The following is a 27,293-nucleotide window of genomic DNA, read 5'->3' as shown; positions in this document are numbered from 1 at the left end:
TAAATCTTGATTTTGCTCTGCAAAGGAGTGTTTAACTGGAGCTGTCGAGTTCCTGCTGGTAGAATATTACTTCCAGCCTATTTATTAGCTTTTCTTCCTGTAGCCCAATACATGCTCCTCACTCCACTGAGTGAAAACACAGAAAAAAAGCAATTTCTTTTCTCCCCCCCCATCCCACCGCCTCCAGCATCATGCAAGGCAAGACAACATCACAGTCACAATGTCTGAATTTACTCTGATTATATTTTGTTTCTTATACATAAAAATTATTTTGTATTATAATACTTACTGGGTTATCTAAAATCAACATTGTTGATTTTAAATTGCTGTAAAGCCAGACTTTTAGAGGCATTTGAAACGATTCAGGAACCATGTCTGAAAGCAGTTAATTGCCTCCAGCCTATTCTTTTGCACTTGAAGTAAAAGGATTTTAGGTATCAGTAGTTGAGTAAAAAAACAATACTTTAGGGGGCCCATATAATTTATTCACATCTTTATATTGTAAACAAGAATCTGATACTTTTGACAGTAGCCTATGAACACATTTTTAAAAATATACCCTTTAGTATAGAATAGGTATCAAGGGAGCAAATATTTTAAACACGATTTTGATAGGTGTCATGAGCCTACTTTCCAGAAAAATTTTATATGAAATTTCCTGATTAAAAAAAACGCACACTGAAGTCATAGATTTAAATTGAGAAAATATGGTATGTGAGGTAAGGTCATTGTATTATCTTGGTCTGATGCACAATGTAACATGTACAAAAGAACCTAAAGAGGCATCTGTCTCAAATTTCAGGCAGGACCTAAGAGTGCATAGAGAAGTGAGAGCTTTTTAGATCAGAAAGTGAAAGAAGACACAGTAATCACCTAAAACAAGGAGTTGTAAGCAACATATACATGTGCACTGCGAATTCACAGAATGCCACCAAGATCAATTCGAAAGTGTACTGTGGCAGCCGCACATTTTGGAGAAAAATTCCCAAGCCAGGCGGATGTGGATTGGGATGAAAACATAGGCAGTGTACACCACCATAGCAAAAATGGTTAGCAAGATGGTATTGAACATGGATTGCTCCCAGGGCTCCAAGACGGCACAGCAGCTGATGATTTGGTATTGATAGTAGAGCCAGGAGAAATAGTCCTTCACACGCCTGAAATCCATGGTTGGCTCCTTCAAGCTGCAGAAAGCCTGTCCTGTTAAAGAAGGCAACAGATTAGAAGAAAACGACGATAAGGAGCCAGACACGGAATCTGTTGAGGTTGTCATGATTTTAACATGTTCATGGTCATGGAATGGGTTAATATGAATATTATATTGAAATATTATACACAATGTATCATAGAAATTAATAATATTGCCACTATAATCATTAACACTAGACAGCAACAATGTTATTAATGTAATATTCATCCAAAAGTGGTAATTCCTAGTAATAACTCTGGCGACAACAATCTAAAAATTGAAGCTAACCACACTTTCTTTAGCCATGTATACAGAGAGAGATAAACATGAATTTTCCGTTCTCTACAACATGCTCTGAAAGACGATGTAAAGAATTGTGTGCAGAAGCGTTAATACCGCGACTCTGAGGCTGCTGTCTCTAGAAGGGCCTGGTGCAAGTTTGCCTTTTGACTGGCACCTGGGATCCTGGGTCTTGGAATGTTCTCTCCATTCGCTAATGGATAAAGATGATTCACTATGCCTGGATTATGCGAACTCTAATTAATGGTGAACACCTGCTTTATTCCGGGAGCCTGAAATTTTGCTCGTTGCCAGGCAGAGGATGGCCACACAACCAGTTCCAGTAAAAACCTTGTGCGGAGTCTCTAATGGACTGCCCTGGGCAGAAACATTGCACATGGACCACTTTTTGCTGGTAGAGAGGGGCATCCACTCATGGGAGGGAGAGCATAGGCAGCCCGTAAATGGATTTCTTCAGACTTCACCAGTGTCTCTCTTTCCTTGCTGAGCCTGTTGCATAGCCTTTCATTGCTATAAACCATAGCTGTGGATGCAATGTATGTTGAGTCCTGTTAGTCATTCTAGCGAGTCCCTGAGCACGTGGGTGGTCTTGGGGACCTCTGAAACAAATGGGAAGCACAAAGTGTACCCTTGAGTAGTCATTTGTGGTTGTTGTTGTGTGTCTCCCCCCGCCCCCTCTCAGATAGGACAGCTATAATCACATGTAAATCTTCTAGAAAGAAAATGATCCTTGGGAAGGTTTTGCAGACTTCCGTAGACATTGCAGTGTCTGCGGGGAACAAGCTGACCTGTTTTGTGCCTGTTTTGCTTCCTCCTGAGATTAATGGTGCCACCTCATCTGAGTCCATTTTGACAACGTTTACCATTCAAATCACAGTTAACTTTCTTTGAAGATCATTTCTATCTTCTGACCTGCAGCTGTCTCCTTTTTCTCTGATTCTCCTTTGAGTCAGGCAAGATGTTTTTGCTCCAGTGTCTCAGACTTTGGGGAGACCCTCATGATCCTAGTGCCTGGCACAGAGATGGTAATCTGTCAATACTTGCTGAGTGAATGAGTGAAGGAATGAATGTCAAGCCACCAACTTAAAAAAAATATGGGTCACTCAGAGTCCCAGCTTAAATAGCCTACGGTTCACTGCTGTTGACTTTCAGCCGCTTGGCTTTGATAAGTAACACTTTCTGATAAGAATAATTTCCACAAAAAACTTAAAATGGCAAGTCTTTGTGTTACCTGGTCATAATTCTCTGTAATAATGGTCAGGATAATTCAAATGAGCATATAAAACAACTGAAATTGTTTTACTTTCCTATGAAAAGAAAAGTCAGCCTCCCATCTTTCCTCAAAGCCAGAGTGGGAACTAAGTAGACATAAAGGCCCTGTCCTGGTAGGTGGACCTCAGCGAGAAGTTACTGCCAATGATTTTTTTTTTTTTTTTAAATTCCTAGCTCTGGTTGCAGAGGAAGAGTAATGACCCATGCTGCTAGGTCTGGAAGGAAATGAGCGACAGAAGGAGTGATCATTTCAGTGAGCGAAATTATATAAGCAACTGGGATTTTCCACAGAAAATTATAGGTTATCACTGTTTGAGCTTTTAGGCTATCCCACTAGACAACTGTATATGCCAAACTCAACCTAATTTTTAAAAAATCTTATTCATGGTGACCCATACTTGCTTCCTCTTCATTATCTAGATAGAATCTGGGGTGGTGCCAGGTAGCTGATGAGTACATGAGAGTACATTCTTCAGGTGTCAAGTTCCAGGCTGTGCTGGCTGAAGGTGGGAGAATGTGCTCAGACAGGGAGAGACCCTCTGCTTAGAGAACGTGGTCCAGTTGGGGAGACAGGTAGTAATTAAATAATATATACAAATACATAATTATCAATTACATTATTGAAAAGAGCAGAGCATAAGAGGCTATGGGAAACCTGATCCAGTGTGAGCATATCTCTAAGGAAGAGATGTTTGAGATATGATCCAAGGGGTGATTGTGTCTAACAGAACAATGGGTAGTCAGGTGGGGAGAACGGCCAAGATAGAGGGCTCAACTAGTGCTTATGCAAAGGTGAGAGGTGGGAAGGAGCTTGGTAGGTGGTCCAGGGGGCAGGTAATGGAGCATGGAGATCTAGTGAGGGAGGCCAGGAGTATGAGAAAAAGGAAGAGGAGGGAATGGTTAGATGCAGGGGTGGACAAACTTTTTGACTCGAGGGCCACAATGGGTTCTTAAACTGGACCGGAGGGCTGGAACAAAAGCATGGATGGAGTGTTTGTGTGAACTAATATAAATTCAAAGTAAAGGAGTGGAGGGGAGAGCAAGAGAACCGGATAGAACAGCCAGATCCGGCCCGCGGGCCGTAGTTTGCCCAAGGCTGGAGTGAGGCCAAACACTGTAGGGTCTAGCAGGGGTCCTCAAACTATGGCCCGCGGGCCACATGCGGCCCGCCGAGGACATTTATCCAGCCCGCCGGGTGCTGCTGCCTGTCCTGCTTAGCAGCCTACTCGTCCCGGGCCCACAGTGCGCATAGGAATTTGTTCATAGTCTTTTTTTAAAACTACAGTCCGGCCCTCCCACGGTCTGAGGGACAGTGAACTGGCCCCTGTTTAAAAAGTTTGAGGACCCCTGGTAGTGGATAGGCTGAGTACTTGCTTTTTATCCGGTGAGTGAGGTTTTTAACAGGGGAATGCTGTTAAAAGAGGATGAGGACATGCTGCCTTCCCTGTACTCTAAAGCCAAGGAAATGATTTTGAATAACAATCGTCTCAGGAAAATCAGTGCCTCTGCTCTCTTATGGGTGTTATTTATTTAGAATCAACCATGTACTGAAAATCCATTTAAAATAGTCCTAATGATTGTTTCAATTTCATAAATGAGATAAATCACTCATTTATAAATACTATTTACTTTTTCTCTATACAGTTTAGCTTTTAAAAATGCACAAATTAATTGCCTGGCCATTGCTTTCCCCTCTAAAATTAAATTTCTTGCTTGCACATCCCTGATGGACACCTTGCCCGCAGGCCTGTGAGAGAACCCGAGACAGAGGCACTCAGCTAAGTCGTGCCCAGACGCCTGAGCCGTAGAAACATTCATTACACCAAAGATGGACGCCTTGTCAGACCTTGGCCACATCCTGCTAGCAATGTAAAGAATTGAGATTAAAATTTTTTTTTCTTGCCAGTTTCTACAGTTCCCTGTATTGTTTTCCAACCTTTTCAGTAGCCAGCTCTAACATATAAAAAGTGCTTTATATGGTCACATCTCACTTCACTTTCATGAAATCTAGAGTCAGAAAAAAAAAAAAGAAAAAAAAAGCATTGATTTCCCCCTTTCTTTTTTTTTAAAAAATATATTTTATTGATAATTCACAGAGAGAAAGGGAGAGGGATAGAGAGCTAGAAACATCGATGAGAGAGAAACATCGATCAGCTGCCTCCTGCACACCTCCCACTGAGGATGTGCCCGCAATCAAGGTACATGCCCTTGACCAGAATCAAACCCGGGACCTTTCAGTCCGCAGGCCGACGCTCTATCCACTGAGCCAAACCGGTTTTGGCTCCCCTTTCTTTGATTCTTTTCCCTCTTGTTGATGAAAAGCAATTTTAAAGATTGTGTATTTATTGTTTCTTATTATGAAAAGGTGAGAAGAGAGAGAGTTGGTTATTATTGGTAAACTATCTGCTACAACCTATTGTTATAATATGCACTATATTTAGGTTCTACATTTGTAAGTCAGCGATTTTCAACCTTTTTCCATCTCATGGCACACACATAAACTAGTTACTAAAATTCTGCAGCACACCAAAAAATTTTTTTTTGCCAATTTGGAAAAAAAAAGGAATAATTTTGATTCATTCACACTGGACAGTTATTGTTGTACTGGCTGTTGTCAGTTTTTCACTTGACAATCTAAGGGAAAGGAGGTCAGTGCCCCTGACTATAGTCAGGTATTGCATATTTTTGTTTTGTTTTGTTGGTTAATCCTCACTGGAGGATATTTTTTTCCATTAATTTTAGAGAGAGTGGAAGGGAGGGAGAGGAGGGAAAGAGAGAAGAGAGAGAGAGAAACATCATGATGTGAGAGAGCCATAGTCTTTCAAAGACTCAAAGTTGAGCAAGGACAGTGGAATCAGGTGTGTAGGATATCTGGAAGACCTCAGCCCCACCCTCTCTGTTTCCCCACATGCTACTCTTCCCTTACCCATGACTTTCCTGAAACCACAGAGTTCAGATTCTCCTCCAAGCTGAAGGAAGATCTGGAGGCTTGTTTATTGCAAATATTACTGGGAAATGGCAAAGCTAAGGTTCTTGTCAGTAATGTTCATCTTCGCATGGATAAGAGACCCAAAGCAGAGTTTTGCCAGGTGGAGGGGAAGGAGAGGGAGGAGGATTATGAGTTTGGGGAGCCAGAGGGAGAGACTGAATCCTAAAGGGAACCCTGTGACTGGGTGGGGACACGAAGACAGTGGGGAATAGCAAGGACTTGAAGTCCACTAAGAAGTTAGTTCATACTTGATTGGGGAGTAAGAGTCTGTCTTTTATTGCTGAATGTCACTGCTCTTTTAGCAACAAGCAATGACATTTTCCTCTCCCTAGATTTGTGTACAGTAGGGGAGGAGGTAAAATTTCCTCTCCTTTCTCAGAATGAGAGGGAGAAGACCTGGATTTATGATCCACATTACTCACGGGGAGGGCTTTGTTCTGGCCTGAATGGAGGAGAAAGTTAAAATAAATAGAGCAATAAAAACAACACGTGTTCACATGAGCCCACGTGTGAGTCACGAAATGAGAGCACTGTAGGGAGAACATGCGGGGAAGTAACAAAAGCAGAGTCTGGGCTTGCTCAGGACGTTCTTTGTTGTTGTTTTTGTCCATGGGAACAGGAGTGGTAGAAAGTTAGGCAACCTCAATGAAAGATGAGTAGCAGGTGTTGGGTAGAGTGGCATTTACCTGGGGAGTATTTCAGAAGACTTGATCCTACAGCTCTCTTCCACCTAAAGAAAGTACTTCAAATTATTGGAATTTTTTTTTTTCCAGTAAGAGATTTACCTTTCTAAATACTAGCTATAAAGGAATGTTAAAAACAAAACCCCAACATATTTGGGGTTAAATTTACTTCTAAAATGTCAGAATCTGGAGTTGAAGAGAAAAGTCAGAAAGACCTACAATTACCCTAGCCAGTTTGGCTTAGTGGATAGAGTGTTAGCCTGCAGACCAAAGGGTCCTGGGTTCAATTCCAGTCAAGGACACCTCCCTTGGTTGAAGGCTCCTCCCTGGCCCAGGCCCTGGTTGGGGCCCGTGCAGGAGGCAACCAATTGATGTGTTTCTCTCACATCAATGTTTCTTTCTTTCACTCTCTCTTCCAATCTCCCTAAAAATCAATAGAAAAATAGCCTCAGGTATGGATTAACAAAAAAAGGACCAAAAAAAAAAAAAAAAAAAAAGGAAAAGAAAAAGACCTACAATTGATTTGGGTTAACTTCTTTCCAACTTATTTTGGAATTCCACATCAATCACTCAGCTTTTTTTGTGCTTCATACTTGGAACCTGAAAATCTGAGAAGTGAAAAAAAGTGTCCTCCTCTTGCAGAAAAAGATGTATCTAAAAAGGGATGGTGTACTCAGAAGTAGCATTCTTTGGAAAGAACTCAACATGACTTACTGAAGCTCAAACTTTCATTAATTAAATTAGTTATTTTAAAAAGGAGCAGAGTGATTTGTTTCCAAAGACTACAGTGTGGAAAGGGGGTTAAAAAAGAGTGAAATTATGATGGGGAAGACTACTGAGTACTACCTCAGCCAGCTGATCAAGGCCCACATCCACAGTGATAAGTCCTGTTGATAGTGCGTACCCATGGCATCATGCCGTGAAATGGTACCTTAGCTTTGTTAATCTCCTCCCAGTAACCCAACACCTCAGTCTAATCATGAGAAAAAAACATCAGGCAAATTCCAATAGAGGAGCATCCTATAAAATACCTAACCAGTGCTCTGTAAAGCTCTCAAGGTCATTAGAAACAAGCCAATTGTGAAAAACTGTCATGGCCCAAAGGAGCCTAAGGAGACACAACGAAATGTATTGTGTTATCCTGGATGGAATCCTGGAACTGAAAAATGATAGTAGGTGAAAATTAAGGAAATCTGAGTAAAGTATAGGCTTTAGTTAATGATAGTGTTATATTAATGTAAGCTGTTACTAGGGAATTGGATGGAGCGTATCTGGGAACTCTCTATATTATTTCTTCAATTTTTTCTGTAAATATAAAACTGTTCTTTTTTAAAAATATATTTTTATTGATTTCAGAGAGGAAGGGAGCGGGAGAGAGAGATAGAAACATCAATGATGAGAAGCATTGACCAGCCGTTTCCTGCATGCCCCCTACTGGGGATCGAGCCCGCGACTCAGGCATGTGCCCTTGACCAGAATCAAACCTGGAACCCTTCAGTCCACAGGCTGACACTCTACCCACTGAGCTAAACCAGCTAGGGGTAAAACTGTTCTTAACAATAAAATCTACTAATTATTTTTAAAGGCAAAAACAAAACAAAAACAAAACAAGCAAAAAACCCAACAAAAAACAAAGGAAACGTTTGAAAGGTCCAGAGTTATCCCTATGTCAAACTCCAGTGAACTTTGCTTGTGTTGTTCTGAACTTCTGGAAAACTTTTTCTAAAAATTCTTAACAGAATTAAATAATACCCTTCCACAAAGGATTGGCATTCAAACATTTTTAAACACAATAAAGAGAAAAAGTACATTTTACATTGTGATGCAGGTTACATATATACACATAACTACATAACTAAAACAAATATCTCAAAATAGTTTAATTCTGGTAACATACATAAAATAGCAGTTTATTATTCTTACCCATTTTGAAATGTACAGGTCAGGAGTGTAAAACAAACATCTCAAAATAGGTGCATGCTGATACTTTCTTTTTTATTCTGTTCTATTTGAGTAGTTTCTACTGTATTTTGTTATTCTCTTTGTTCATTAAAAAAACACCCTGCCCTGGCTGGTGCGGCGGGGGGGGGGGGGGGGGGGGGGGGGAGGGGGGGAGGGGAGTGTGAAGTGATGTTAAATTCCATTGCAATGGCTTTTACAAATGCTTACTCTATGTGAGTAATAATTTAAGATTGGTAGGTAGAAAAGTGGTTCTAATGGGAAAAAAAATCCCAGGACAGGAATATCTGGAGACATGAATTCTATTGTAGCTTTTTCTTTTCCTTCCCTTACTTTTCACTTCTCTTTTATATTTTTTCTCTATTTCTCTTCACTCATTCAGTGATTCATTCACTTTACTTTGTGTCTTTGGGAAAGTTCCCAATCTCTCTGTCACGGCTTTCCTGTGTAAAATAAAGATAAGTCTGTCTCGCTGATGTGGTAAGGAGTGTAGGGAAAGGTTTTGCACTCTTCAGAAGTAATAATAATAGTGATAGTAGTGTTTATTGTTGTTCCTTGTGAATTGGTACAACTTTAAACTATTTGCCACACTTTCCTAAATTATAAAGTCAAAAAGTCTTTGTGGCATACTCTATAACGGTTACTTTTTAAAAAATGGAGTGCTTTGTATTATTTTATAGGGAAAAAACCGTTGGCCCTTAATTATGCTTGCTAATTGAAGTGCCTGTACAGTAAAAAACAAGCAAAAAAGCCACTGCATTACCACAAACCACTGCTTAAAAGGCAGTGCAATCTCTGAACAAATTTTCAAATATGTTTTGGTCAGGGCCTCCATATACCACCGTGTGGGCTGTGTACTGTGCAGTCTTACGCGATGGTTCCTGTCCTGGGGAACTAATCACAAGCTGCTCTTTTAGGGCAACTCAGTTCCTGTGGTTAATGGCAAAAGCTCAGATCTATGTAAGAGTCAGGCCCAATGATAGATAGTTCATTGGTTTCACAGTTTCCAGATACCTTGCTCTAAGGTTTCTGTGGTGACTACAATATTTTCTGTGCCCTGTAGAAAGTTCCATCCTTGCTTAACATTTTCCTGGGAATTTTCTTTCCATTGTAGAGTACTCTCCAGCCATTCTTAGGTAAGCAATTCCTCACGTTGATACCAGGTTGAATATTAGAAGTCAGACCAGAAGTGATGGATTCAGAGCCCAAATCGTAGGGGAAGCTAAGAAAACCATTAAGAGTTGCAATGAAGCAAAGCCAGAGAAGAAAATCAAACAGCCATAGGGCAGTTAAGAAACTTTCTTTACCCATTCATGAAATATTTGGACAATTCTATAGACTCCTCAGAGAGGAAAAAACAATCAGTTGTAAGTCAAAGCACATTATTGCTTTTAGGCAACTAAGTTATTCTTAAGTTTTATAATCTTTTACATAGAAGTGAGTTACTGAAATAATGTGCTAAAAAGAAAAAGTCTCACCAACAATTTATCCAAGTTGTTGGTACAGTTTTGGTTTGAGTTATATACAAGAGCAGAGGGTTTTTGTGGCTATCTGAACCCCTTGCTGCCTCTCATTTTTATTAACACTAACAAAAGCGGAACAATAGGAAACATGTATTTCTAGTCCAACTATCATTTGAGGCCATTGGGCAACATGGCATGTGTTGAGTAATTGTGTATTCAAAGCTATACTTATTATTTGGCTTTTTTTTTTTCAGACTCCAGAGGTATTTATGAATAAAGGACTTCTGTTGTCTGGGAAGAAAATTTGGAATTGGACTTTAACAGATATTTCATAGTAATTTAATAACTATTAAATTCAGATTAGATCAATCTCAGTGTTGTGTGGCTATCAAAAAGAAGATCGAGTACATTAGTGCTGAGTAGATGTTATAAATAGGAAGAGAAATTTGTAATGAGGGCTGATATATCTTGTCCTCAAGTTCCTAGTGACTTTTCATTTACTCATATAGAAACAGGGCAGTTACCCCTGTTTACTTCTGCCAATATTGGAGGGGAAAGTAGGGCTTCTGGGCCAAGTGTTTAACTATAATGTCATTTCTTAGTATGAATCTCTTTATACCTGTTGAAAAAAGAAAAAGAAACCCTGTTATCCAATAAGGAAAGAGGAAAGAGTATAGCTTCTGGGTGGCTTTTTCCTTCAGAAGATATTTTCCCAAGGACTACCACGCTGTTTTTAGAAGGGAAAAGTAAACCGAGCTGCAGCACTAGCCATGGCCTTAAAGTCATTACAAATCATTTTTAAAAAGTCATTAAATGCACACACATGTTAAACCAGCATTATTCACAGTAGCCAAAAAGTGGAAGCAATCCAAGCACCCATCAGCAGATGGATGGATGAGCAAAGTGGAGTAGATGCATACAACGAAATAGTATTCATCCTTAAAAAATAAGGAAATCCTGACACATGTTACGACATGGAAGAACCTTGAGGACATTATGCTAAGTGAAGTCAGGCACAAAGCAGATAAATAATGTATGACTTCACTTACATGAGACATCTAGAGTAGTCGAACTCTGGATGAAGTGGGATGGTGGTTACCAGAGGCTGGAGGAAATAGGATTGGGAGTTGCTGTTTAATGGGAATGGAGTTTCAGTTTTGCAAGATGAAAACATTGTGGTTGCACAACAATGTGAATATACTTAACACTCCTGAACTGCACATTTCAAAACGGGTAAGAATAATAAACTGTTATTTTATATGTATTTTATCCGGATTAAAAAATTAAATATCAACGAATAACTCTAAAAATGATGAAGGACTGAAATTGAAAAATATACTTAGAAATAGTCTGAATAATATTTTTAAAAATTCATTGAGATTCTTAATTTGTAATGGGGTGTTACTGGTCCGGCAAAATTTCATAGATGTACCATCCAAACCTGAGTAAACAACCCCAAAGATCTCCAAATAATAATTGTGAGTTACCAATTGGGGTTCCTTCTTTTTGTGAAAATTGGGAGCTGCCAAAGTACCAAAAACTTCTGAGAGGAGGGTTGGCATGTTTAGTTTTGTTCTTGGCATCAGTGAACTTTTAGTAGCTTAATTTCCTACAGTACTTGTGGAAATGATAAATTCTATGATGCGCTTATCTGTTTTTTATAAGAATGTGAAATAAGGGGCTGCTGGAGGCTAAGTCCAGCAGGTCATAATAAATTTGAGAAGTCCTCAAAAGGTTGAATGGACTCTCAGCAGGGCTGAAAATCTGCATATTGTTACTTGCTACTGGAACAGCTGAAGGCAATTCCCCTAACCCAGTGGTCGGCAAACTCATTAGTCAACAGTACAATGATTGAAATTTCTTTTGAGAGCTAAATTTTTTAAACTTTAACTTCTTCTAACACCACTTCTCCAAAATAGACTTGCCCAGGCCATGGTATTTTGTGGAAGAGCCACACTCAAGGGGCCAAAGAGCTGCATGTGGCTCGCAAGCCGCAGTTTGCCGACCACTGCCTTAACCTGATGGTCCTTTATTGTTTACCAAACCTTACCTTTGATATGTATATCTGCTTTGCTAAAAGGAAACATGTGGGAATAAAAAACTGTGAGTCCAGATATTGGGAGAGCCCACTTCACTAGAAAATGGAGCCTCCCCTTGCTCCTCCATACCTCCCAAATTTATATTTCATGTCTAGTTTATCCATTTATGCACAGCCCCTTCTCCAGATTCCTGAACCCTTAATGCAGAAAGACCCTAGCAGGGGCTCATAAGACCCCAATATTCACTGCACTTAAAAGGGAGTAAGAGTGGGAAAAGTGGCTAAATTGTTCAGCCGAAACTACTTTTCTGTCATGACAAACCCCTTTCCTGAGGACTGTGTTCCATGCATATAAGGCAGTTCCGCTTTTCTCTTTCATCACCAGCTCTTGGCCATCAAACCCAGGGTTTGGGAAAGGAACTACGTGCTTACTGTGTGGTTCTAAGGACTTGATTTTCATAGGAGCTAGACATCAGACCATGAAAAATTAAGCTTTTATGTCATCTCTATCTATCAGTTATATTTGATGGTCTTCAGAAGCAGACTTTTGTTCACAGAACAAACTGAGGGCCAGGAAGGGGACTTACTGCAGCACCGACTTGTCAAAAGCATACCCGCTGAGCCCCGTTCCCAGAGTTCTATCAAAGGAAATCTGGTTGCATAGGCAGTTGGTCAACCAAAACTCTTCCAATAGAATTTTCGTATATAATTTTCTGTTTTCTTTGTCATTTTTTTTTTTTTTGGTAACACTGAGTTCATTTACTCCTAAAACCTTTTGTTTTTCTGTTGTTCATCTTCCTTTTCCTCCTCATTCTGATGGCATATTTTTTAAATAATATTTTTGAGAGAGTGGATGGGAGGGGGAGAGACACAGAGAGAGAAACATGGTGTGAGAAGGACGCATCCATAGGTTGCCTCTTGCGTTTGCCCCCACCAGAGCTGGGATGGAGCCTGCAACCGAATACATGCACTTGACTGGAATCGAATGTAAGTCCCTTCAGCCCATGGGCTGATGCTCCATCCACTGAACAAACTAGGAACTCTTCTGGCATATTCTTTATTTCTTATTCTACAATCTGGAAAGCTTCTAGTGATGAGTTCAGTGGCTTTCCTATTTTGGTGACTAGGAACACTGATCTTTCATAGGTGTTATTTTTGTGACAATAGTAATGTAGCCTGTTACTTGTTCACAGCCCTCAGCTGACCTACTTCTGTATCTCAGTTATTACCGTTTTTAGGAAAATGAGTGGAGAGCTAGGCTTTCTCTAAGAGTCTGCATTGTTGACATGTTCTCTCTGAAAACCCCCAGATCAAGTGGTATTTCCCTACTGGGTTGGTTAGCATTCCCGGTCAGCTAGTTCCTGAAGTCATGGGGGTGGAGTGGGGGCGGGAGGAGAGGAGAAGGGAAAGGCAGGAGTTTATAGAGTTATGTTAAAACTTGCTTTTAGGCAATTACATTACGTACTCTAATTACCCTTTGTAATCTTGTACTTAGAAGTGAGCTACATAAATAAATGATAAACTGTACTAAAAGAAAAAAGTTTGCTGACAATTTAGCCAAGTGGGTTTTTCATTCTCCTGAGAAGAACAGTGAGGACACAATATTTACTGTTGGTTTCCTTCTCTTTTGGCTTCTAAGTGGATGGTGATAGGTATGCTTTTAGTGAAAAGGGGGGAAGTGCTGAACTCCAACTTGTTCTTTTAAATGGGTAACAATGGTTTGTTTCCTGAAAACTTTGTTCGTTCTCAAGTAAACACGGAGAAGGCTCATGACAACTGGGCATATTAGGAGAAATATTTCAATCAAGAAATTTTGTAACCGATAAAACTACAGGCCTAACCTGGGTGAGATGAAATGTTCTTTTCCCTCTTTGAATGAATGGGTTTGTTTGTCAAGAATACCAGAGGGAATATCCTAAGACATAAAGGTATTTGGATTAAGCGCAGCCAGTATTGCTCAGTGGCTGAGTGTAGACTTATGAACCAGAAGGTCACGGTTCAATTCCCGGTCAGGGCATATGCCTGGGCTGTGGGCTCCATCCCCAGTAAGGGGTGTGCAGGAGGCAGCCAGTCAATGATTCTCTCTCATCATTGATGTGTATGTCTCTCTCTCTCCCTCTCTGAAATCAATAAAAATATATTTCTAAACAATATTTGGATAAAGATGTTATTTGTAGGTTGAATGGTGGCCCCCCAAAAGATGCATGAATCTTATCATGTAGAAGTCTTCAGGGAACAGAAACAGCATTTATTAAGTACCACTGTGGCAGGCACTGGTGAGGTGTTTAACTCAAATGATTCCCATTTTTAAAATTAATTATACTTATTGAGGTAACGTTGGTTAATAAATTATATAAATTTAGGAATACAACATTATAATGTGATATTTGTATACTCTATTGCATGTTTACAGGCAAAAGTTCAGTTTCCACCTGTCACCATATATTTGAACCCCTTTACTTAATGCGCCCCATGGTGAACACACAGGGAGCTGGGTGAGAATCCTGGCAAAAGGCAACTTGGAGAGTTGGTAACAAGCTCTGGCTCTGGATTCTGTCTGGGTTTGACCCTGGCTAAGCTACTCAACAGCTTGGACTCACTTTCCTCGACTGGAAAATAGGAATGATAATAGAACTTCATATGATTTCCAGGAAGATTAAAAAGTGTAAAGTATTTAGGATAATACATAGGAAGGGCTTAAATGAATGTTCACTGTTATGATTACTACACATTATGCTAATGCACTATTGCTAAGGCTATTAATACCAGGCAAAGAATAAAAGAGAATGAGATCATTTCTAAGGCACAACATATGAACTTTATCAGTTATTAAATTACAAGTCTTTTTTAGAGCGATTACTCTTCAAAATGTTTATTCATAACTGTCGTAAAGGAGATAAAATATATATGACCTCATTTCAAAGATTAGGAAACTGGGGCTCATTAAGGTTTTGTACCTCATTTATTGTCAAGGCTAAGGAGGAAGCAATACTGGAATTCAGTCCTGAACTCTCTCGCTCCAAAATGGTCCATCACACCATACTGCCTCCTGTAGCAGTGCTGTCCAAATGCTGAGTGTTCATCAGATACTTTTTGAATTAGTAAAAATCAAGCCTTATTATCAATAACTTTAAGGTAATATCAGAGCTTCCCAGACTATTTTTTCTGGTTATTTATTTTATTTTTATTGATTTCAGAGAGGAAGGGAGGTGGAGAGATAGAAACATCAGTTATGAGAGAGAATCATTGATCAGCTGCCTCCTGCATGCCCCAAACTGGGGATTAAGCCCCCAACCTGGGAATGTGCTCTGACCAGGAATTGAACCATGACATCCGGGTTCATAGGTCGATGCTCAATAACTGAGCCATGCCCGCTGGGTGAACTATTTTAAATGAAGAAATTGTTGTGAACTATAAATCTTTTCTAGCAAAAGGGAAGGATTAAACAATCATTCAGAAGATGCATCTATTTCTTTTTTTCCACACCCCCTACTCTTTTTTTTTCCCATTGGCTATTGGCTTAATAAAAGTGAGTAGGCAGCTAGTGGTAATCTAGGTTTTTTTTAAAAAATTCTATTTCATTTTCTTTCTTTTATAAAAAATAAAAGAAACAGAAAATAAATTCCTATTATGAACACTGACCATCCCCACTTTTATTGTTAACATTTTTGAAAGAAAATGTTTTCATCTTATTATATTTCTCTATTAATTTGCCCCATCTGGCTAACTAATAAATTATGAAAACATTACTCCTCTCTTGCATCAGAGCTCTTCCAAAATCAGATGCTGCTCCATTTAAATAAAAGATGAAGGATGCCGAAACAGAAGCAGCCTCTAACCAACAGACCCAGAAACGAGATAGGAGCTGGTGCTATGCAAACCCAACACAGGCACCTGTACTGGACTTGGCCAGAGGTTCCTAACCCGGAGGCCAAACGCTGGGGGTGGCATGGGGCACCTGTATGAACTCCTTGGAATGTTTGCAAATTTTGCATAAAGTTTTTCTGCGTACAATTCAAAGGAGCCTGTGTAATGCCTGTAAACAAAGAACCAGTGTTTCAAGGCCTGACTACTAAAACTAGTTGCCACATTTTACTCCTTCGTGTCATCTTAAGTACCATTATAATATGGAGTATAGAATACGTATTTGTTAGCCACTTAAGTGGGAACCAGAAACTTTGTCTTGTTAAATGCTGTTTTGTAATCAAAGGGTCAGATTCCTGAAAGTGAGACTCCGTGGTACGATCAGAAGAATTTACCTGCCCAGGAGGGTCCAGGCTTGGATTCTTGTTCTTGCTCCTCCACGGAATGATTCTGGGCTACTTCTCCTCTCGGGGCTGCTGTTTCCTCATCTGTAAAATAAACATTTGAATAAACCCAAGATGCCTTCAAATTTTAAAACATTTCTGTTCCTTGTAAAAGATTATTAAACCTCTTAGATGGGTTTTCTCCCACAAAATTTTAGGATGTATTATTAAAAATAAGGGAGGACAACCTAGCCTTATTTTAAAAATTACTTTTAGGAAAGGTTACAGTTTGAGGACATGCACTTGGCTAGGGGGTTCCCAATGTACTTACTCTAAGGAGTATAAGGTGTCACATTACCATCTAGGGCAAGTTTGAGGGGATGTCCCAGGTGGGACCGAGAGATGAGGTAAGTGTCCCCTACCTTGCTTCTATCAAAGCAGCTTGCTTTTAGTCTGTTTTACCTACTGGGTTTCTGGAAAATGTTTCTTGATTTTAATTAGTCTCTGTTGATACCCTTGGGTGGGGAGGAAGGAAACAGAGATTGCATATTTATTTAATCATTGTCTTTAAAAATCTGCCTTTGAAAAAACACTGGACACTGAAACCCTAAAGCTTGTTTCTTTTTTTTCTTTTATCCTCACCTGAGGACATGCTTAGAGAAAGGAATGGAAAAGAATGGAGAGAGAGAGAGAGAGAGAGAGAGAGAGAGAGAGAGAGAGAGAGAGAGAGAGACATCAACATGAGAGAGGAACATTGATCCCTTGCCTTCCGTACATGCCCCGGCTGGGGATTGAACCCAAAACCCAGGTGTGTGCCCTGACTGGGAATTGAACCAGCAACCTTTCTGTGCACAGGACGTTGCTCAACCAATTGAGCCACTCCAGCCGGGCAAGGCTTGTTTCTTATTCTGTTGTTCATTAGCTGTATCACATCAGGCAATTCAGGTCGTCTTTTCTGAATCTCTGTCCTCACATGTAGAATGATGATAGTATGTTATTCACAGGAGCGTTGTAAGAATTAAATGAAATAATTTTAAAAAGTGTTTTATGATTGGTAAAGCATCACAAAGATGGTGAGTGGGTCTTTAGAGGTGAGCCACTGGGCTATGTATTTTGTTCTGACCATTATAGCATTTGTGTCCACCTGAATTAAGTCATAGAAAGTATGGGTGGTCAAATTTGCAGGTGAACCCAAGTTATGGGGTGGAATTAAAAGACTGAGCAGATATGAGAATGACTGAGGGTAAAACTTGGGGGAAATATAAAGTCTTATTCTTTAGTTCACAAAGTCAATTGCCCAAGGGTAATATGGGGGTAAATGTGGCCTGTGAGCAATTTAAGTAAAAAAGACTAAGAAATTTTACTTGACTAGAAGCTCATTTTGAGCCAATAGTGTTGTGATATGGTTGGCAAATAAATAAGTGATCCAATTGTCTTAGTCCATTTGGGTTGTTATAGCAAAATTCTACAGATTGGGTAGCTTATAAACAATAGAAATTTCTCACATTTCTGGCGACTAGATCAAGTTGCTGGCATGGTTGCATTCTGGTGAAGGCCTCTTCCTGGTTCATAGCCAGCACCTTCTTGCTGGGTCCTCACATGGTGGAAGGGGCAAGGGATCTTTCTGGAGCCTCTCTCTCTCTCTCCCTTTTTTTAAAGAAGTATTTTTTATTGATTTCAGATAGAGGAAGGGAGAGAGAGAGAGAAACATCCATCGGCTGCCTCCTGCATGCCCCCTACTGAGGACTGAGCCTGCAACCCAGGCATGTGCCCTAACTGGGAATCAAATCGGTCACTCTTGGCGCATGGGAAGACACTTAACCATGTGAGTCACACCTGCTGGCTCTGCAGTGTCTTTCATAAGAACACTAATCCTATTTATGAAGGCTCCCTCCTCATGACCTAAGCACTTCCCATCACCTTTGGGAGTTAGAATTCAACATGAATTTTAGGGGTACACATTCAGACCATAGTACCAGTATTCCTATGTATGTATTTATAGAAGTACTGTGCCATGGCTGAGAAAAGGGGGATACTGCTCTTGGCTTTGATGAGCATCCTTCTTCCAGCTGTTAAAAACCGTCACTCCAGACACCCTAGGAAGCTAGATGGAGAGTGTCTGGAAGATTTCCAACAGGAAATGTTGAGAAAAGGTTAGGGGGAGGATCATGTCATGGAGGTCTTAACAGATCTAAGACGTTTTAAGTGGTATTATAGCTGTCAGGGGAAGGTTTGGAATAGTTTTATTGTTTTCAGAGATGATTCTTAGGGAAACCTTTAATCAATATGAGCTCCTCAAGGGGAAGAGTTTGCTTGGTTGAAGTAGTGAGAATTCCATTAGGGAAACTGTTTATACCGATAATGGACAACATTTTCTGAGGGTTGCTTTTATCACAATTATTATTGTGTTCCTCTTATTTTTCTAATATCAATCGAGCATAAATGAATCAGGAAGCTTTAATAGAAAAAAATGATAAAAATTTATTCCAGGGTCTTAGAGTTTGCAAACTGGAAACACAACTAGTTAAAACCTAGAACTGTTCTGAAGAAAAAGAAAAGTTAAGAGTTCTTATTGTAAAAGTCACATCCTTGAGAATAATCTTGCATTCTTGGCCCGTGTATTGATCCAGGACAGTTAACAGCCAAATGTCAGGTGTCTGGTTGGGTGCCAGTCTGGATGATAGATGCCAGGTGGTCTGGAGGCTGGGTGCCAGGTGGTCTGGTCAACTAAACACTTTTTTTCCCTAAATCCCTCAGGGCTGTTAGAAGGCTATCTTATAGGATTTATACATGTATATTCCAGGCACAACTGGAAGGTTCAAAGGTTTAAGTTCCCAGACTAGTTAAAGCAAGAATAGAATAATTTTTCAAGGCTCAGCCTACTCCATTTTAACAATTCAGCAGCTTAACCATAGAGACTCCATTTTATTTCTTCACTCTATTCATCACTACCTGCATTTTATTTCCTCTCCTTCTAAGAGATTCCTTTCAGGCAACTCTATTGAACCTTTAGAGACATTTGATATAAGGGTAATATGGTGACTCTCATTGGTCTGGAAAAAAGAATTCACCCCAAGATCATGGGGTACCATATCACCTGTTTTGTGTTCACATCAGTGTTTGGTTTCTGCTAAATGGAGGAAACCTGTGGAACAACAGTTTTGTCCTATGTTATAAACTAATTTTCCTGCCCATCAAAACTAGAGCTAGGCCAACGTGATTGATTTTTTTCTTTTGTTTAAAGTTCTAGGCAATGAAACATCCTACTAAAAATGTAAGGACCAAGTTGTCCCTGTGGAGTAGGTAAAGTATCTGTGGCCTCAAGGAATAAAGAGAGTTGGTAAGTAAAGTATTAGGGTCAGTTACATATTCTTTCTATACCTATTTTTTTCTATCAATGAGATGACAATAAGCTAATTTATTTAAAAATTGCTTTATAATGGATGACTAGAAGATACAAAACATGATACTTCCCTCATGGTTGGGGAAGAGGGCAAATGAATTCCCTCTAATAGGAATAGAAGGAAACATTTAGGTAACTGCATATGAGGAAGTAGTATGATAATGCTGACCCAAGGTCTTACACAAAAAGGATTATTGGATTTTCAAAAGAAACAAAGATAATATAACACTCTTAGGTTTAGATAAGATTCTACTTCAAATGAATTTTTTGCCCCCACTCTTCTTTCTTCTGCACCAGTGAACTTTTACTGATGCTTATTGGGCATTAGAGGCCCGGTGCATGAAATTAGTGCACTTGGGGGGGGGGTCCCCTCAGCCTGGCCTGCACCCTCTGGCAGTCCTGGAGCTTTCAGGGATGTCAGTTGGACATCCTTAGTGCTGCTGCAGAGGTGGAAGCAGCTTCTGCCACTTCCCCTGCGCTCGCCAGTTGTGAGCCCAGCTTCTGGCTGAGCAGCGCTCCCACTGTGGGAGCGCACTGACCACCAGGGGGCAGCTCCTGCATTGAGCGTCTGTCCCCTGGTGATCAGTGCACATCATAGCAAGCAGCTGGGCGGCCTTAACATATCATTAGCATATTATGCTTTGATTGGTGAAACGGCTGACCAGATGACCAGACACAGCATATTAGGCTTTTATTATATAGGATGACATTCTATGAAGCATACCAAGTGTGTTACAGAACAGAGATGAACTGGTACTCTGATATCTCTGGAGGGTGTGTTTGTGAGATCTGGAGAGCCATTGTATTGCCTGAGAAATGTTGCTCTAGACATGCCTCTTGAACTTTTTGAAATTTTATTGTTCAATATCCTACTTATATTCATTTCCAAATTTTCTTTTTAGTCTTTTCCAAGATCTTGAACTCAAAATGATAACTGTAGCTTCAAATTCCTCATTGACATCCTTTGATCTTATAATAGAGCTGAAAGAGCAGGGATGCGATAGTTGAATAGCAAACTGCCACCCAGGAGACTGTCATTCCACATTGGTAATAATTGCAGATATTTATTGAGTAACTCTCAGAACTTTGCTAACTACTTAATACGTATTACCTTATGCAGTTCCCTTAACAACACTATAATGAAGGCACTATTTCTATACTCATTTTACATGCGAGGAAACTGAGGCATTGAGAAATTGAGAAACTGACCCAGCTGATGGTAGAGCACACACTCTTAACTACTCTGCTGGACTGCCTCTCTATGCAAAGAGCTCTGATCATAACCCGGCAAATCACTCACCCATCCATCCATCCAATAAAATAGTGGGCAAGCATGTACTAGGAACATAAGCCATGAATAAGACTGACATGGTCACTTTTCTTGGGCCACTTTCCAGAGAGGAGGAAGAACAGCTATGCAAGCATCTGTGCACCGTGTGCTAAGTACTTATCATGCCTGGGAAGGGCAGTGCAGGGCATAGGAGGCTGTAACCCCGTCTGGAAGCGGGGGTCAAGGCAGGCAGGTCCAAGAGTTCTGTCCTCAACACTGTGTGCTTCATCTATTTTGCAGCCAAAGGCAAATAATGTAACCTCTAGAAAGAAAGGTCTTTGAGGCAAGGTCCTCCTCTGTGTCGTTCCCCCAGGGCCTGGAACATAGTGGCTGCTCAATTAAAATGTGCTGAGTAAATGAAAATTCTAATGCTCCATAAAAACTCCACTATTCCAGGGAGTCTTCTAACTTATTTTTTTTTTTTTAAAATATATATTTTATTGATATTTTACAGAGAGGAAGGGAGAGGGATAGAGAGCTAGAAACATCGATGAGAGAGAAACATCGATCAGCTGCCTCCTGCACACCCCCCACTGGGGCTGTGCCCGCAACCAAGGTACATGCCCCTGACCGGAATCGAACCTGGGACCCTTCAGTCCCCAGGCCGACGCTCTATCCACTGAGCCAAACCGGTTTCGGCCTTCTAACTTATTTTTAATGACTCTAGACATTCTCAAATGCTTCTTGTCTAAGCCTGAAATAAATGTTCCTTTTGACTTAAAAAATCAAGTCGGTGCTCCCTTTTAAGCCATTTTCTAAAAGCTCAATTCTGGGAAAGCTACCACACCCAATATATTCTACTAGAACAGTGTATCCGCAAGTATCTTTTTTATCTTTTATTTTTGTTAATCCTCATCGGAGAACATTTTTTCATTGATTTTTAGAGAGTGGAGGGGGAGAGACAGAAACATCAATGTGAGAAAGACATATCTATTGGCTGTCTCCCACACGGATTGAGCCTGCAACTGAGGTACATGCCCTTGATGGGAATCAAACCCAGGACCCTTCAGTCCTAGGGCTGACACTCTATCCACTGAGCCATACTCAAGTATCCTTTAAAACAGGTGCTCTGACTAGAGATCCTGGGACAGTCTGGGAGAGTGGAGATGCTGATTGTTTTTGCCCCTCTTTTTTCCAGCTCCCCCGCGGGATTCCATGCTCTATTCTGCAGTGGGAAAGATTTATTCTCTCTTCACCTCTCCAGGATGGCTTGGGAATTTTTCTTCCCCTCAGCCTCTTCCCTACCTTTTCACTTTTCAAATGCTGTTAATTTTGGAGAAGTGATTCTCAATTATTTACCACCCAATCCTCTGGCAGATTGAAGACTCCAGGGCAGAGGGGAAGAGAAAGGCCAGCAGAAAAAGCCCAAGCTGATGGTCTCCTCCCATGAGAAATTCTGTTATCACAAGGCGGTGTTTTTTTTTAGGTTGTAGTTCTCAGTTGTAGAGCAGGTATTACATTTCCGCCTTCCTTGTGTCAGCTTGGAATGTGCTGTGGCTAATGTAGTATTTTCTTTAGGGAAACAGTAGTAAAACCAAGGTAGCAAAATAATGCTGAGGGGAAGGGCAAGTCAAAACTCCTAAGGGGAGATGTTAACTTGGAGTTGGTAATCCTTATGGCCTATCCCAGAGTCACAGTGGCCAGGTTTGTACATGATCTTTACATTATTTTTAAAAATATTTTTTTACTGATTTCAGAGAGAGGAAGGGAGAGGGAGAGAGAGATAGGAGTATCAATGAGAAACATTCATCACCTGCCTCCTGTACGCCCCCTACTGGGGATTGAGCCCACAACCTGGTCATGTGCCCCTGACCTGGAACTGAACCTGCCACCTCTAGGTGCATGGACTACTAGTTTGTTCAACCCATTGAGCCAACCAGCCAGGCTTTGTATTATTTAATTACGAAATTTTACTCGCTAGCCTGATGCCACAGTTTAACATTGTACCTCATTCCCTGCTTAATTTTTCTCCAGAGCCTTATCTCCTTCTCATGAGCTATATGCCTCACTTATTATTATTTAAATGTCTGACATCCCCTGTAAAATGTAAGCTCCCTCATGGACAAGAATTTTTGCTTATTTTGTTTATTCATGCAGGGCCTAGAATTGTCCTGGTACTGGGTAGATGCACAATAAATATCTGTTGAATACATGAATTATTAATCCTGATCAAAGCAATATTAATAAATAATAACTGTGATTAAGTTTTTTACATGTATTTAATTTATAGACAACAGTTGGGCATTTACAAAGCAGTTGATGGTCAAAAACCACACAGAACCCATTTTCATCAGCATGGTATGTGCTTCTAAACATAGGCGTGGGAAGATAAGTCTGTGCTAGTGGGAATGGAAAATCTGGAGGTTTCTGATGCAGGTAGACTTACATGAATCCCTAAAACAAAGGGTGTGGTTTGGCTCCGTGTACTCATAACAAGTTCAGGTGCTGCTGACGCCTCCCATGAAACTTGATCACTAATTTTATATTCCCATTTCTGGACAAAGCATTATCATCCAGTTTCAAAATTCTTGGTACAGGATCAGGCAGTTTACTGGGACTCAAAACATAAAAGATGAATAGAGGAGTGTAGTAATTATGTGAGAGTTTCTCTTGTACTTGACATCGTTATAATCACAGGACATGCTTCCCAGCAATGACATGGCAGCGTACTCTGAGGACCATAGTGGCTGCTACAGCTCTTCCTTCTCCCCAAGACTCCTACTTCTGGGGCCAATCTAGTATAATCTGAGGGTCAGGTAACCTCCCTCTCCCATTCAGTGTGTCCTGCAGAACTGATAAAGCACTACCAGCAGACTTATCCCCAAGCAGGAGGAACAACTGGCCTCACTGGACGTGGATTAATATGAGTGGGTGGGTCCAAAAAGATAGGGCATTGCAAGCAAATTCTCTATAGGACCACATGAATGACATTTGATTTGTTTCTAAACAGAAGAAAGCTTTGGCAGGTGTGTAAACACAGGCAAATCACATAGCTGTGTAACACCTGTGCCACATTTTATTATTTCATATATTTCAATGTGACCCTTGGGGAAAAGCCTCATGTAAAATATTGGTCTAGTGGTAAATGGGGATTCATGAACTTCAAGTTCTAAACCATCTGTTGTTTTTAATATCTTGGATAATTTATAAAAACTGTATTGAGATATAATTCATATACCATACAATTCACACATTTAATACACACAGTTCAATGGTTTTTAGTATACAACCATCACCAGTCAATTTTAGAGCATTTTCATCACTTCAAAAAGACACTTTGCATTTTTTAGCAGTCACTCCCCATGCTTCCCAACTCCACCCTCCATTCCAGCCATAGGCAAATATGAATTTACTTTCTGTCTTTGTGGGATTGCCTATTGTGGCTATCACACAATATGTGGTCTTCATTCACTTAGCATAATCTTTTCAATGTTCATTCCTTTGTACTGCTGAATAATACTCCATTGTTCCATTCCATATCACATTTTATCTATCCATTCATCAGTCAACACTTGGGTGTTTTCACTTGTTGACTATTATGAATAATGCTGCTGTAAACATCTGTGTACAAGTTCTTACATGGACATAGGTTTTCAATTCTCTTAGATGTATATATCTAAGAGGGAAATGGCTGGGTTATATGGTACCTCTATATTCAACCTTTTCAGAACTACCAAACTATTCAACATTTCATATTCCTACCAGCCATATATGATGGTCCCAATTTCTCTATCTCCTCTCCAACAATTGTTATATGCTTTTTTTATTATAGCCATTTGGTTGGTGTGAAGGGATATTCTGTGGTTTTTATCTTTATTTCCCTAAGAGTAATGATAGTAGGAACATTTTCATGTGTTGATTGGACATCTGGACATCTTCTTTGAAGAAATTCTGTTTCTAGAGACTTATCTAAAATTTCGTGCCCGACAGGCGTGGCTCAGTGGTTGATCATTGACATATGAATCAGGAGGTCATGGTTCAATTCCCGGGCACATGCCCAGGTTGCAGGCTTGAGCCCCAGTCACGGGTGTGCAGGAGGTAGCTGATCAATGATTCTCTCTCATCATTGATGTTTTTATCTTTTTCTCCCTTCCTCTTTGAAATCAATAAAAATATATTTTAAAATAAAAATCTTTTGCCCATTTTAAAATGGATTATTGGTCTTTTCATTGTTGAGTTTTTCTTCTTTGCCTTAAGAATGAGGGATGGTTGGAGGAAGACAGCCTCAGACCTCTCACCTAATCTTGACTAGATTAGAGCTTCTGCAATATAAAGCTGGGGGGATTAGATGCTGGTGGCCTGCTTTTCTCAGAAATATGCTATAGCTCTAGACTGGGATTGAGGTTGAGAAGGAGGCCTGTGTTCTTGGCTGCACCTACCTGGAGTACTATCATACCCACCTGGAGGGTGGGTAGGGAAGTAGGTTGTGGCTCAAATACCAGGAACTCTTGCTGTTCTTACAGAAACGTAGTAGTTTGTGTTGAATAATTTTTCTGTGTTTGTTGCATTTTTCTCAGGACAATTTCTAGAGACTAAACTGCTGTTTGCCTATAATTTTCACCAGTTATTGTTGTGTTGCTAAAGAGTGGGTTTACGGAGCTCTCCATTCCAACATTCTGAAGGTTGAGTCCCATTTGAATAATTTTCAATGAAGATTTTGCATCTTGTATACTTGGTGGTAAAATCATTTATGCTGCCATAGTAGATACAGAATTAGGAGGGACAGTTTTTACAAAAGTATTTGTAACAAAAGGTTTTACAAACAGGGCGTTAATAAACCTGATAGAAGTTGAGGGCTGATTGACCTTCAAATCCAGTCAAATTCTAGACTGCCTATGCATTTGGTTTGACAAACCATTCTTAATTTATTTTTATTAAATAGTTGTATAGAAATATTTGAATAATGAAGGTGACTGCATTTCATATGAAAGTTTGTTGTTGCTCTAGTAATCTATGTACAAAGCCATCAGAACTACTGAAACAGCATTCAAAATGATGCCTATTTTAAAAAGCATAGGATTATAATTAATCCTGATGTGAAAATCAAGTTACTAATACCTCATTAGTTTTATATAATACTCTAAAAAGTTCACAAACAAAAATGACCACGTATTTCTTAATTTTTGTTTCATTCAAAGAACTGCCATGCCACAAAGTCTTTTAGAAAACCAACATTCCCAACTTTCCTGATGCATTTATTTGTGGTTTTAGGGCAAATACTTACATTTAACAATTCTTCAAATTCTTTATTTGATCATGGGTTGAGCTCATGTGTTAATTGCCAATCAGGTTAATTTCATTTGAGTTGAAATAGATCTCTGAATTAGAATCTCTCCCCATATCTAAAACCCTTCTCTCTCCATTCCCACAACCCATGGCAAAGTTAACTATACCTTTCTTCTTGGCTTTAGAAGTCCGGGTTACTTAAGCACTTTTGAGAAAATACACACTACTTAATTATGAGAAAATGTTGAATGTATTTCTTGGAAATTCATCCTTTTGGGGCAGTTCACTTGTGTGTATTATTGTCTGAAATAGCTTATGGGCAAAAAGTATTGTATAAGAGTATGAAAGTAGATAAAAAGGAACGTTTAAGAATGAAACCAAGTACCTCCCAATGATATTTCCCTGAATAGTTCACACTGAACTGCACAGAGATAAGTGATGAAAGTCATTTACAAAGTAATTTTCTCTTGGCTTGGGAAGTTTCAGTAATAAAGTTTGGTTTTTGTTGAGTGAAACATCAGTTTTCACATAGTTCAAAGCAAATGGAAAAAACCCCTTTGAATTCTTAAAATTTTAATGCAGTTAAATAATAAACTGATACATTGCATTAAAGCTCGGTATTGCTTTTTCCCTGTAAAGGCAGAAATTGTATCTACTCAAATGATGTTTCAAGCAGCTATTCCAGAAGATGCTTACCTCCGGGTGGGTGTACCTCTCTGCGGCTTAGCGGAGCACCGACGCGTTGGCGCCTCTCCAGATGCTGCGAGCTTCCCCTGCGCCCGGCGCCTCAGAGCTTCCCAGAGTTGGGTGTTCGGCCCCGCCGCCTGCACTATTGCCAAAACTCCAATTCTGCCAGACCGATTAATTATTGACAAAAGGAAAACACTCCCACGCAAACTTGTGTCCAACCGCACTGCTCCAGCGACTCCTTGCAGAGGGAACGAGGCTGCACCACTCCCCTCCCCCTTGGCTCCACGGTCCCAACTACACACAGGCTGCCACTGTCAGCGCTGGGCGCTCAGGCTGGTCCCGGGAGGAATGCAGCTCCGCGACTTGCACATTTTAAAATCCGGTTTTCTGCGGCTTGTAGCACTCCCCAGGGTCGGCCTCGCCGGTGCAGGACCTTGGGGATGCTGGGGAAGCCGGCTTCTGAGAGCTGCCAAGGAGGCTAAGGCGTCCCTGTCACCTCCGGCT

General features: G+C 40.2%; 1 protein-coding gene across 1 annotated transcript; it reads right to left on the bottom strand.

Annotated features, from left to right (window-relative positions):
- Positions 1-205: 205 nt before the first annotated feature.
- On the bottom strand, positions 206-27,293 carry SPTSSB (serine palmitoyltransferase small subunit B). Its single transcript, XM_080658428.1, has 3 exons — positions 26,796-27,293; positions 16,153-16,245; positions 206-1,200 (listed from the first exon to the last, which is right to left on the bottom strand). Exon 3 carries the CDS (start codon positions 1,166-1,168, stop codon positions 938-940), a length of 231 nt encoding a protein of 76 aa, XP_080514554.1. The 5' UTR covers positions 1,169-1,200; positions 16,153-16,245; positions 26,796-27,293; the 3' UTR covers positions 206-937.

This window comes from Plecotus auritus (assembly GCF_963455305.1).
Source record: "Plecotus auritus genome assembly, chromosome: 2".
Classification (NCBI taxonomy): Eukaryota; Metazoa; Chordata; class Mammalia; order Chiroptera; family Vespertilionidae; genus Plecotus; species Plecotus auritus.
Note: the sequence above shows the minus strand (reverse complement) of the source record. Positions and strands in the feature narration are given on the sequence as shown.